The sequence below is a fragment of the Mobula birostris genome, chromosome 21, assembly GCF_030028105.1.
Source record: "Mobula birostris isolate sMobBir1 chromosome 21, sMobBir1.hap1, whole genome shotgun sequence".
Taxonomy (NCBI): Eukaryota; Metazoa; Chordata; class Chondrichthyes; order Myliobatiformes; family Myliobatidae; genus Mobula; species Mobula birostris.
In genome coordinates this window covers 49,997,427-50,011,259 of record NC_092390.1, presented here as the reverse complement: position 1 = coordinate 50,011,259, position 13,833 = coordinate 49,997,427, and the positions used below count along the sequence as shown (strand labels likewise).

At 41.4% G+C, this 13,833-nt stretch overlaps 1 protein-coding gene across 11 annotated transcripts in view; it reads right to left on the bottom strand.

Annotated features, from left to right (window-relative positions):
* LOC140185779 (C-terminal-binding protein 2-like) overlaps positions 1-13,833 on the bottom strand; it is a 371,042-nt gene that overhangs the window by 75,126 nt on the left and 282,083 nt on the right. For all 11 annotated transcript variants that reach the window (XM_072239431.1, XM_072239428.1, XM_072239429.1 and 8 more), the window contains one exon: positions 3,568-3,774. In XM_072239431.1, the coding sequence (XP_072095532.1) occupies positions 3,568-3,774 (207 nt within the window). The remainder of the gene's footprint in view (positions 1-3,567; positions 3,775-13,833) is intronic.

Below are 13,833 nucleotides of genomic sequence, written 5' to 3'. Positions count from 1 at the left end.
GTTGTAACAGAACTTCCTGACTCTTGAACTCAGCGCCTTGACTGACAAGATCAAGCATGCTGTTTGTCTTCTTTACCACCCTATTGACAAGTGCGGCCACTTTCAAAGAGCTGTGGACTTTGACCCCAACACCAACACTGGTAAAGGTCACACTGCTAAGGATCATGCCATTAATTGTGTTTTTGTCCTGTATGTCTGATCTCCCAAGATGCAATACTACACAAGTTTTAAACTCTACTGCCATTCCTCTACCCATATCTATAATTGAGCTATATTCCACTATATCCTTTGGCAAACCCTCTGCACCAGGGGTTTGGTTAATGATAGGGTTCCACAGCATTAAAAAGGTGGGGAACCCTTGCTATACCCTATCAACAATGCATCAATTTTCTTATCATCAGCAGATTTACTAACCCACCCATCAACGTTTCCATCCAGCTCATTTATGCCATATACAATATGTGTTCAGTGCACCAAAATGTGCTCTCTCCAACGTCTTGGCAAATATCATTCCATCCAGTATCACAGAGGCTTAAGCTGTTGAGAGACAAACTATAATTCAATAGACAATAGGTGCAGGAGTAGGCCATTCGGCCCTTCGAGCCAGCACCGCCATTCACTGTGATCATGGCTGATCATCCACAATCAGTACCCTGTTCCTGCCTTCTCCCCATATCCCTTGACTCCGCTATCTTTAAGAGTTCTATCTAACTCTTGTACATCCCTGGAAACTGAAGGCCAGTGGATTTGAAGGCTTGCATATGATGACAAATAATCAAGTTAACATCTTTGTCAGTGGGAAATCAGCTAATTTATATTCTGAAAAACATAGCTGGACGCTTCACTTAATGCCAGTGTTAAGTAGTTTATTTTAAAACCAGCATTGAAGTACCACTGTTGATAAAATGCAGCTTTATTAAGACAAAGTGTATCAGCCTGGTCATCTTCTGCAGCGTTAGTGACTCTGCATTGGGCATGGTTCATGCAGGTTTATCAGCCAACCTGATCACTAATGGCAGGCCAACTTGCCTTGCGACCCCTCCTATCTCCCTTTCACCTGGCCCACATATACGTGGAAAATCGAACAGCATTAGGGAAGCTAATTGAACTCTCAGGCCAGCGAAAGCATTTCTAATGCTGACCGGTCTATGGTCAGTTCGAATTGGACATAGCTCTGACAGTTTCTGAAGCCCATGTAAAATCCTGTATTCATTGAATAAACTCACTAAGCTATGGCTGCCATCATGTGCAACCGAATATTGTCACTCATTTTCTGTTCTCCAGTCATACGTGACAGGAATATACTGATGTGCAAGATATTCAGTGTAGACTTATTTACAACTTCTTGTAACATTAATTTTACTCAGCACTTGACTGCAGGTCAGACCATCAAAGTGGTAAGTAACTCAGCAAAGATCTAATCTTGTTTAGTCAGCCCCTGGAAATTCTGCCAACTTTTATGGTTGGAGCTTGAAAGAAGGAACATTTCCAGGCAACAAGGGAATTGCAAAATAGATATGTCATACTCTTGTTTTCCTTGACCTTTCCTTCAGAGTTAATGATTGGCCAAGTGCATTCAACTTGCATTTAAACATTTTCACTCTTAATGCAGTAGAATACAGGAACGCAGTCACTTTAAGTAGTAGAAAAACAGAACGGTTGAACAGAGATTCCCAGTCAATAGCAGAGCTGTGCGACAAGAACAATATATCATGTGTTGTACATGTTGTCAGTTCACAGCTCTGAGAAAACTCAGAGTGCCTGTAGTTTTTGTCCTCTGACTTGCAGGCTCTCTCACAGACTACACCACTAATTGGCACAGGGGCCCCAGAGGTTTCATATGTGCATTCTCTCTTCCAGCTTCTGCAATCAAAATAGGTCAAGAAATAAAAAAGGCATTAAAACAGTTAAGAGGAAAAACACAGTTCACTTAAGAATAAGAAGAACTCTCTTGAATTCACTGTAAAGCAGAACAAGTTAAAAACGTTTTGGATAAAACAAGTTACTTTCATATGAAAGCATCTCCATGCATTCCTTGAACTGTAGAGAAGTTGGAAGAGCATTAACCGGTATGTTAAGTTTAAATCGTTTTGGTTACTGAATCAGAGTTCATTTGCCTCATTTCCTGTTTTCAGATGAAGAAATTAATATCTGGCCAATACTTGACTTGAGTGTCACTTCCTTTTTATTCATGAACATTTACAGAAATAAAGGTTGTTATTATAAGTACAAACGTTTGTAGTTATAGTAAACTATTTCATATTCCTTAGGACAGCAAACGAGCTTCCTGGAACACCTTCCAGATGGAGGCAAACAAAGCAATTTCAGCTAGACTGTGACCATCAGAATGACCAACACATTACATTTTCTTTAGTTAAAATTGAATACCTAACTACAAGCTCAAACACCAACATGCTGCCAACCCATAATGCTTCAAATGCACTAAATATCCAGAGCCCATCAATAAACATTTTAAAATATAACCAACAAGGTGTTTTGAACAAGATGTATTTAGATTACTTGCTTGATTGAGATTTAGCCAACTTGGACCAATCTCAACATCAAGACGGACATCAATCCTTACAATGTGAAGACTGCACTTCTTAGAGCACATTTCATGCAAATTATAGAATCCATGCATATTGATAGAATGGGGTGAGATTAGTAATACTTCAATTGGGAAATCATGGTTATTAAACCTTAATTTTCCATCTTTTTCACATTAATTGATCAAGGTTGTGAATCGTCGTGCCTTGACTATGGTTTCTGACTGATACACTGTAGATTGGATCTAGTTGATGTTAGATTCTGAGGCAGACTGACTGAAACCTAGTTATTTGAATCACTCCTCTCTCCTTTCCTCTCCACTCCCTGATTTTTGCAACAAGTTTCAATTGTAGGAAAATTCTAGTTAAACTTCAATCCGTCAGGCAATCCCCATTTATTGTCAATGATTTTGCTCTATCAGCTCATTCACTCCCTTCAATATTTTCTTCTGCACAAAAACATTTCTGAGAAGTAATTTGCACCCAACCTCTAGTGCAGCATTTCAAAATTAATGAACTGTCACTGTGATAAGCTTCCAATCAGCTGTAGTAATCTTAAATCTCCTGATACTGCCTAGAGATTATTTTAACCAAAGCGACACTGTTATTTACGTCAGTAGCATCTCATGCTGCAAGGGAAGAGAATGCTGCTAACCACCACTACTCATCAGAAAGGAATGGGAGAATTACCCACTGGTATTCCATGGAAGCTGTCCTAATGACACCACTGTGAGATCTGACTACAATTCAAACCCAGTACTTCTCCTCTGTTAGGCCAAACTTAGTGGGAATAGGTGCCACCTGGGAAAAATTCATGGAAATAAGTGAGTCCAGGGACAAGTTAGAGAAGACTTTGGAATTCCAATTGAAAATCTAAGCCCAGGAGTTAATTAGCTCATTAAGGTTAAGACTTGGAAGTGATTAAATTGCATTAAAATCTACCCAAGACACTTGTGTAGTAACACACAGTTACCTTATATAGTCATCAATTTTAACGTGTCTTTTCTGCCCTGTTGCTTACCAAAACCAATGAGTCCAAGTGTTTCGCCCCGGATTCTGGCTGCTCCTGATGCCACTTCTCTGATCTGCTCGACACTCTGTACACGGGTCCCCTCGCGCAGTGCCTGGTACAGCCACGTGTTCCGTCGGTATAAGTTAAGAATGTGACAGAGGGTGGAGTCGGCTGTCTCCTCCACAGCTGCAGCCGGGATGTTACACACGGCAATCCCTGTGCAAGACACGGCAGAACACAAAGTTCAAAGTAAATTTATTATCAACGTACACATATACTATAGAGCAACAAATTGTTACTTTATAATATTAATAAGAGGAACAAAACAAATAATAAATAGTACTAAGAACAGGAGTTGTAGAGTCCCTGTAAGTGAGTCCACGAGTTGTGGAAGCAGTTCAGTGTTGGACTGAGTGAAGTTATCCACTCCAGTTCAGGAGACTGATTGTGGAACGCCATTAACTGTTCCTGAATGTGGAGGTGTGGAACCCACGGCTCCTGTACCTCCTTCCCAATGGCAGCAGTGAGAATAGAGCACGGCCTGGATGCTGGCATCCTTGACGATTGGTGCTGCTTTCCTGTGTCAGTGCTCCTTGCAGGAGGGACTAGTGGTGGGGAGGGCTTTTCCTGTGTTGGACTTGTGGTATCCATCAATCTTTGTGGGTTTTTTCATTCTTGGTCAAAGGTGTTTCCATACTAGGCTATGATCAGGACGGGGTAGTTGATGCAATCTAAAATCAAATGCTGTTTCTTCATCCACAAATGAGTAATATGGAATCAAGGTAAAAATCAAATGTTTAATGGTGCTTTTCAGGGGGCACATGCACAGAGAACTGAGTGATAAAACCCAAAGACAAAAGGCGTGATTTGTGCCCCAGTTCCCAAAGCACTGGCAGGCACTTCCAACCAGTGGCTTTGTGGAGGAAGGGAATCCAGTTGGAGGCAGTGGCCAGCTTGGGATCACAGAGGGGTCAGCAGCTAGTCTGCGTGCACAGATTGGGGGCAGTGCTTGGAATAGGGACTGGTGGCAGGTTTGGGGTCCTGGAGAGAGAGGCCCCTGTAATTTATGCTGCTTTAAGGCATTGCAGGGATACTGGAGTTAGGATAGATGGGATTTTAAAGATGGAAAGTGGAATTCGACTGGAGGCAAAGGTTGTAGAGTATGCAAAGAATTAGGAGACTCAACTTGTCTCAAGGTTAGAAGCACAAACTTTAAGACATCTGTTTTAAAAATATACTTTTTTAATGGCCAGCATGACCCACAGTCCAGTTGTGGTGAGAGAACCCAACATCAGGAGGAACTACTACAGACCAATTCATTGAATCATTTTTGGTTCTTTTATTTTAATTTTGTTTTCATATGGTTTACGAACTATACTCTGCAAAAGATACCTTCGACACCAGTTTTACAGTCCCGTGGTTAAATCGGCTTTCTCGAATGGAGCCCAGGAGTACCAACCCATTTGATTTTCCACCACGTGCTGTAACTTCACCACATTTTCCCTGAAGATGTAGATTTAACCTAGGCCATGGTTATCCTCCTGCACAGGTTCACATTCTTCAGCTTAAATCATCTACTGCTCCACTCAGAGGAAGAATCACAGCATGGACTGACTGTACCCTCACTCACTGACAAAACTCTCCACTTTTCTGTCAATGCGCTGGAAAACAGTGACTTATTTCAAGACCTGCACTAGCTGGCTGAAGATGAGATCAAGTCATGAAATTGAAGATTTTGCTGTGAGTTACTGTACAGCCAGTGACTTTATTCATTAAGCCACCATAGAACTGACTAAGCCTAGTTTTAAAAATCTGATGTGACATCGTAACAGTGACTTCTAGTCTCCCATTTCACTGTGAAATGGGAGACATCTCTTTGTCTCTTGTGTGTGTGTGTGTGTGAGAGAGAGGGGGAGAGGGAGGGAGAGGGAGGGAGAGGGGGGTGACGGGGGAGAGGGGGAGAGAGAGAGGGAGGGAGAGAGACAGACAGACATATTGGACTGTTGGGTAAACAACAGTTTTTGTTGACTGCAGATCATGACCCTTGGGTGCTGCTATTGCTTGGTGGGTGGTGGGCTGCGATGCCTTTTTACTGAAATGGATGGGGGAGGCAGGAGGCTGATGCTTTGTTGCTGCTTACGCGGAGAGGCGAAGGGGGCCTTGGTGCTCTAACATTTTTCTGTCGTTCATTCTTTTGGGGTTCTGTTTTTTATGGGTGTCTGTGAAGACTAAGTATTTCAGATTGTATACTATATACATTCTCTGATAATAAACGGAACCATTTGATTTGATATGCATTTCTTGCCTTGTTTTCCCGATTAGAAAGTCCTACGGTTGCGCTTATAATAGAATCTGCTTAGCAGCTCAATACCACCACATGTGCTTTACACCAGCAACCAGACGCTGTACTTGGCTTCAAAATTCATTCCATTCAGAGCTACAGTACAACACGATCAATACGACTATTTGGAGTGTTCAGTATGTGCAACTGGAGATAAATTTCTGGACAACTGACAATTTCACTGCAGATGAACCTTGTGTTGACTCTTATAGAAGGGTACAATTACACTGTGAATGATGTACCTGGCCAGTGTAATTATAAATATCAACTCAGAGGTATGTGATATAAATAGCAATGTCACCGAGTCGCGGATTACAGCATTATTCAAATTGCTCCTAGACGTTAAAGCTGCAATACAACTGAAGACTACAATTGATTTTGGCTCAGTCTGTGCACTGCAATTGTGGACTGATTCTTTTTTTATTTAACGTCATTTTACAACAACTATTATTAGGTAGAAGGACTGGGAATGTAATCTGCTTCTATAAACTCACCACATGGATGCTCGGAAATGACAATCTGATCATCGTGCTTTTAGCAACACACATGCTACTCTCTGGAATCCCTCCTCTGAACCTTGCTGACTGTCTCTTACATTTTTTGAAACCAAGAAGGATGCCTCCATCAGTCAGATACTGCATCCTGGCTGTCTAGATATGCAAGCCTGGGCAGTAGAATATGGAGAGCAAGGTGTTGCCCATGTAGCAAGATCCCCCTCTCCACGCATTTGATGAACCCAAAGGAACGGCAGAGACCGATACAGTTTGGTATACCAGCAGCGTTGCAGGAGTTGCCAGTCAGTGTTAAGCTCTATGTAGGAGGTTTGAGATCTTGAAACCAAACACTTGGAAAATCTTTTGTTTAAACTCTTAATCTCTCCCTCAGTGGCATAATATTCACTCTCAATGTGAATCAAGAATCAAATATGAATAATGGACACTTGGACAAACCTCCAGATGCCCTCAGTGACCCATGTAAGACCATAAGACAAAGGAGCAGATTTAGGCCATTTGGCCTGTCGGATTTGCTCTGCAATTCCATCATGGCTGATTCATTATCCCATCCAATTCCTTTCAGACTTCTTCCCATTACATGTGGCATTGTTACTAATCAAGAACCTATCAACCTCCACTTTAAATATCATGTCTAAAGAATCATTCAGTGCCTTCATGAGAGTCGACAAAAAAGGTTTTGAAACATTGTTGAGGGAGTGAACTTGAGGCACTCTTACCAATCTCTAAAGTATCTCTGTGGTAGTTTAGAAAGTTAAAATGCAATTTATCTCAATATTTCCTTAGGAAATAACAATACAAGCTACAGCTGAACCCTTATTTCCAAGCCAACAGCAGAATAATTCTATTAGGATAGATATGAAGCTCCTTGATCCTTGTACGAGGGGTGATTGATAAGTTCGTGGCCTAAGGTAGAAGGAGATGAGTTATACAGCTCTCGTTACATGCACAAGCAGTTCAACTCTTTGAGTGAAAATGCAGAAAGTTTGAAGTTAATAACTCATCTCCTTCTACCTTAGGCCACACACTTATCAATCAGCCCTGCTGTGGACCACTTCTGGAGGTCCAAGAGGCCAACTTCTACAAAGAAGGGATCCGTATGCTCCACGACCGCTGGACTAAGTGTGTAAATGTAGGAAAAATAAATGTGCTAGGTTTTCTAAAATTGACTCCTTCTACCTTGGGCCACAAACTTTATCAATCACCCCTCGTAAATTGAAAATCCATACAGGATTTCAGCATTCACTGGTGTATCGTCATATACAAATCCCTCTATCTTCTTTCACGTAGCAGCATTCTCCCTGGGGCAGCTGGGTTTCCCATGGGTGCCCTGCTTTCCTCCCACGTTACACACATAGGTGCCCTGCTTTCCCCCCACGTTACAATACCTCTCTGTAAATTGGAGAATGTGGATGAATGGGAGCTGTGGAATATGAGGAGAATGACAAAGAGATCCTCTTAGATGTAAATCCTTTTAAATGTAACTATTTTACCATTGGCATGCACTTGCTGCACTGAAGGGACTTGCTGGATCACTCCACAACACTGTGACTTTTATCAGCTTCTTTCTTAACCAGGCAGTTGCTCTTGCCACACCCTGAGCGACTAAATATTTATTATTTAGTTATTGAGATACAACTGCAATAGGCTCATCCGGCCCTTCAAGACACCCCACCCAGCAACCACCGATTTAATCCTACATTGGTCAATTTACAATGACCAATTAATCTCTCAACCAGCACATCTTTGGACTCTGGGAGGAAACCAGAGCTCCCAGAAGAAACCCACGCGGCCACAGGGAGGACGTACAAACTCCTTACAGGCAGGGGTGGGAATTGAACCCGGGTCACTTGTACTGTAAAGCGTTGTGCTAACCACTATGCTACCATGCCACCCTACGGGAAGGACCTACGGGAGATCCTTCTTTCCTTTTGGGAAAAGGTTTATAAAATGTGTTTAAGAAAAGGGATCCACAAACTCTGATGTTCCTCAAGAAAAAAAAAAATCACTGTTTATTGCCTATGAAAATTAGTGAGAAAGTAGCCGAATTTTCAACACCATAACCACATTGGATGAAGCATAGGCTAGTTGGGCTGAAGTCCCTGTTGTCTTGTTTGTAGGTAACTGTACGATTTTTTACCCTGTTCTTATTCTATCCTGGATAAGTATTCGAAAATTACTCCATATTTCCTGAAATGGGCAGATGGAGAGCTTGTTCCCCAGAGTAGCTCCTCGTCTCAAATCAGCAGTCTGCAGCGGCCAGGCTTCTAAAGATTCCCGTCTTCCACAAGAAAGTCTTCAGCAGAGAGCAGAAACTGGTGAGCCCTACTCCCAGCACTTTACGGTGCATTGAGTCGAAAGAGTAAAAAAAAAACCCTACAAAGTTGTGCTGCCAGGCACTGAATAGGGCCATAAATAAATGGAACAACTGCCGGTGTTAAGTGTATTAGTTAGAAAATATAAAATGCCCCATTGAGAATAATGTTTAGTAAGTGCTTAGTTCAGTATCAATATTTAAAAGCCACAATTCTGTTAATTCTGTTTTTGTTGTTGAGGCGGAATGTAATGGCAACAGAAATGCAATATAAATATCACATCCGCAGCAGTCTCCCTGCTAGTCCTAGAAAGCATTACTATCCATCACTGTCACTTGGAAGTAGAACTGGCAGGCTGATGCTTGCAGTTGTAGCCGCAGTTTGTAACTAACGGTGTTAAGTGGTAAATGCTTCGACCTCAGAAGAAAGAGTGCTCCTTAGGGGATATTTACACTCTTCCAATCTGTCAGACACTGTACATCTGTCGTATATATGTACGTTGGAATTTAGCAGAGTTACAAGGTTAGCCACATACAGTTAACCAACAGTGAATAAACAATTCTTTGGACTACTTATAAGACTGTTTTGAATAGAAAGAACAGCAATGGGAGAAACGTGGATTTAACATTTCTTCAGTGCCCTTCTTCTACTCTTGGGTTGATGCTTATAAGTTTGGTTATTGCTCCCATTTCCCTTCGCTGCTTTTAACAGACAGGTACCCACAGCATTTAATGTTTAGGTGGGTTTTGATGACTCAAAACAAGGACGATTAAAAACATCTTGACTGATTAATGACCAAGCAATATAACAAGCAAAGAAAGTTCTAGGTCCCTCTCAGTGAAAAAAAATGATAAAATACTGAATAGTGTTAACTTAGATAATAAAAGCAGAAGATGCAAGAAAAATGCAGCAGTTCAGGCAATATCTGTAGAAAGTGTAATGGATAATTAACAATTCAGGACTGGGACCCATTATATTTCCAGTTTCTAGCAGCTGTGGCTTTATTGATATGCATTAACTCAGACAGCGGTTTTAACCTCACAACTTACTCTGTGTGCTTCTATCGTGTGGAATCAAACAGCCTCGGCTCCTGATGTATGCTGAATTAACTGCTCTTATTCAGGTCAGAGTTGGTTGTTCCCCAGCTGCAGCCTTGGGCTAGGAAAAAGAGAACTGCTTTTCACTTGAGAAAAGCTCAAGTGTGGAGGCAAGATCAGGCTCCCATAGCTCACCGTCACTCACCGTAGTGATTCAAAGATGTACGATCAACATTCGGTTCAGTTACAGCAGCGTTGCCAATACCTTCATTAGAGTCACTATCTTACGGAAAGAATAAATGGGAGAACTAGAATTGTTTTGCTTAAAACATGTGTGGAATGGTCAATAATAATTTTAAACATTTTGTGGGCCTATGTTTCTGGGGAGTGTGTGTGTATCATTATCATCATCATCAGGTGCTGTGCCCAGTTTGAGCTTTGACTGCCATGGCCCACACACTCCTGTTTCAGGTCAAGTGGATCAATTCATTGGTATTCATTTCCAGTTCTCTGCTGCTGTCTCCAGCATCATTTGTCTTTGTCTTCCTCTTGCTTTCTTCCCTTCAATGTTTCCCATAATTACTGTGCATTCTAACTCCTCTTTCCTAATCACATGTCCAATGAAGTTACGTTGCCTTTTCATGATCTCATACATTTATTTCTCTTTTTGTGTTTGCTCTGTTCATGACATCCTCGTTAGATATTTGTTTCGTCCATGATATTCTTTGCATCCTCGTCAAAAACCACATCTCTGCTGCTTCAATTCGATTCCTCATGTTACTAGATATTGTCCAACATTCTGAGCCATATAACACAACTGGATAAACGTAAGATTTCAGTACTCTGAGGCCGGTTGTCATGCCTAGTTTAGTATTGGTCAGTATGTGTGTGTATACATGCTGGATAATGTAAATCAAAGCATTCATGGAACTAATAGTAGAATCAATTTAAAGCAGGGGTTCCCAACCTGGGGTTTGCTCAGTTAATGGTAAGGCTTCATGGAATAAAAAGGGTTGGGAACCCCTGATTCAATGGTGGCGGAGTGGAGATTCGTCCTGCTTATGTGGCCACTGATGCCGGGCAGACAATCCCTGAAGAGTATTGACAATGGCCGTCTTGAAAAGAAACTGCCCAGAAGAAGGCAGTCGCAAACCACCTCTGTAGAAATATTTGCCAAGGACAATTATGGTCGCCATGATTGCCTACGTCTTACAACACAGCACATAAGATGACGATGAACGCAACTTTAAAACACAAGCCATTAGCAATGGGAAGGTGTATCTGTAACAAAGATAGGAAGTAAATGGATCGTCACTTCAGTTAACACCAATACATCTGACGTTGGGTATTGGGTATGACAAGCCTTTTCTCCACATGCATCTGAACTGTGTTATTACAAAAATTATATTGTATTTGTAGAGCATTTTTAAAACAGAAATATTTTCCAAAGCAAATAAGATGTTCAGCCAATAACGGAAGTATCACAATCTTGCCTTGTCTAAGGAAGCAGAAATATGAATAAAGGCATGCTTTTCCTAGAATTGAGAAAATTAGATTTTATTTCAAATAATGAAGGGTTAATAATAGATGGAAACAGTTTAAAGGATGAGTGACTGTGATAGGTTACAAGATTAAATATAGCATATTTAGGATAATGTTACTTTTCATATGAGTGGCTGAGGCACTGTCGAATGCTGGTGTTTGGTGAAGCAAGTATGTCAGGTTTTGAATATGTTATACAACTCATTGAAGGGAAAGGAGATTAATGGGAAGGAAACATGCGATTATGTCTAATATTTGCAAAGAAGATACAGCAACATGGATTTTTTGGACAAAGTGGTTTGACATTATGTTATAACTTATGTTTAATTATGAAGTATTTGGAGGAGGAGGCGGAGGTGAAGAAGCAATAGGGTTTGGAGCTGAAATTCTGAAGTGTATGCCATTGATGGCATTAAGTTCCAGCTACCAGAGGAGGTCAAAAAGAGGGGATGAAAAGCGGTCAAAGAGGGCAAATGGAGGGGTGGGGAAAAAGATCTCAGGTTTGAGAAAGACCCTAAGAAATCGGTGAAGCCAAAGAACAGTGATCGGTTTTGAGTAGACAGTGTGCTGAAAGCACCAAATATGAGAGAAATTACACAAAGCCTGACTGAGTATCAGGAGAGGGGTAGAGACAGGACTAGAGAGATCAAGAATTTTAAAAATGGATGCTATGACATTATGTTAATTAAAAAAACAGAAAATGCTAGAAAGATGCAGCAGGTTAGGCAGCATCTGTGGATTCAGATTTCCAATCACAAACATGGGAAAATCTGCAGATGCTGGAAGTCCAAGCAACCCACACACAATGCTGGAGGAACTCAGCAGGCCAGGCAGCATCTACGGAAAAGGGTACAGTCTGAGTTTCAGGCTGAGACCCTTCATCAGGACTTCCAGCATCCTTGATTTTCTCATGATTTTCGTGAGCGATTTGATTCTCAGCGACTGGTTTGAGGTATACATTGATATATCTGTTTCCCTATGCCCATATTTTTATGGGACTTCACAATGCTGGGTTTTACTTTCTATTGAGTTGTGTTTTCAGATAGTCAGAAGCGAATGTTTGAATTGCTACGTACGCTGGGCTGTTTGCATAATGGGATATATAACAAAAACCTCGGCATCCGGCAGCCCAGAGTACCTGGTAACACCCACATCTCTGTGGAGCCACCTGCATCACTGTCTGACCTGACAGCTTATGCTATCAAAGACTTGCTTCACAACTTTTGTCTCCAGAACCAGGTATTTAAGAAGACTGACATAGATTTACTTAATTTATAGAATTTTAGAAAGTGAAACGAGTAACAACATAAAATTGCAGAGAAATGAAATGAACGAAGTTCAGCTAGTGATCAGTGCAATGCTTCATAGCTACGCAATCACCAGTCAGGGTTCAACTCTCGCTGCTGCCTGTAAAGCGTTTGTGTGTTCTCTCTGTGACCGCGTGGGCTCTTCTGAATGCTCTGGTTTCCTCCCACATTCCAAAGGCGTATCGTTAGGGTTAGGGTTAGTGAGTTGCTGGCAATCTATGCTGCTATTGCAAACATGACAATCCATGAGCACCATCGCCAGCACAATCTCGATGCTTTACACCGCATGTTTCAACGTACATGTGACAAGCAAATAAAGATAATCTTTCATCTTTCTCTTTCTACTTAAGACCATAAGCTATAGGAGCATCATTAGGCCTTTTGGCCCATCGAGTCTGCTCTCCATTTCATCATGGCTGATCCATTTTCCCTCTTAGCCTCAGTCTCCTGGCCTTCTCCCCATTTCCCTTCATGCCTTGACCAATCAAGAATCTATCAACCTCTGCTGTAAATATACATAAAGACTGGGACTCGACAGCTACCTGTTCACTGAATTCCACCAATTCACCACTCTTTGGCTAAAGAAATTTCTCCTTGCCTCCATTCTAAAGGGAAGCCCCTCTCTTCTGAGACTGTGTGCTCTGGTCCTAGATCATCAAATATTAAGTTAGGTACACCAGATGTATGAAGGTAAAAGACCAGACACAAAGTGTAACCAGGTCCTCAGCTCAGAACATTATGGAATGATTACAGACTCAGAGCTGAAGACCCAAAGTGATCTTGCATGTGTTCTGCACCAGTGTCTTGCAGTGTGCAGGCTGGGATGACGTTTGCATTGCAGCATGACAATGGCTCTGTACAAACCATCAATCAGGTGTCAATGCCATCAAAGCAAGACAATGCATAGCTGCATTTCTGGAGCCATGTTCACCTTCAAAGAAACATGCTCAAAAGCATTACGAATTATTTCTTTTATAGCTTGCTGTTGCTTATCTCCCATTGCATCTTTGAATCTGATTTCCTCAAAGCAATGTGGCCTTCAACTGTCTTGTGTTGATTTGTTGAAATTTAAGATCCTCATTTCAAGCTCAAATTCAAAATGAAATTCCATGTTATGAGCACTCTTCCCCAGAGAATCCATTACTGTAAGATTACTAATCTATCCTGCTTCATTACATAAAGTGCCCTGTTCCCTAGTTGATTCCCTGACATCTGTTTGCA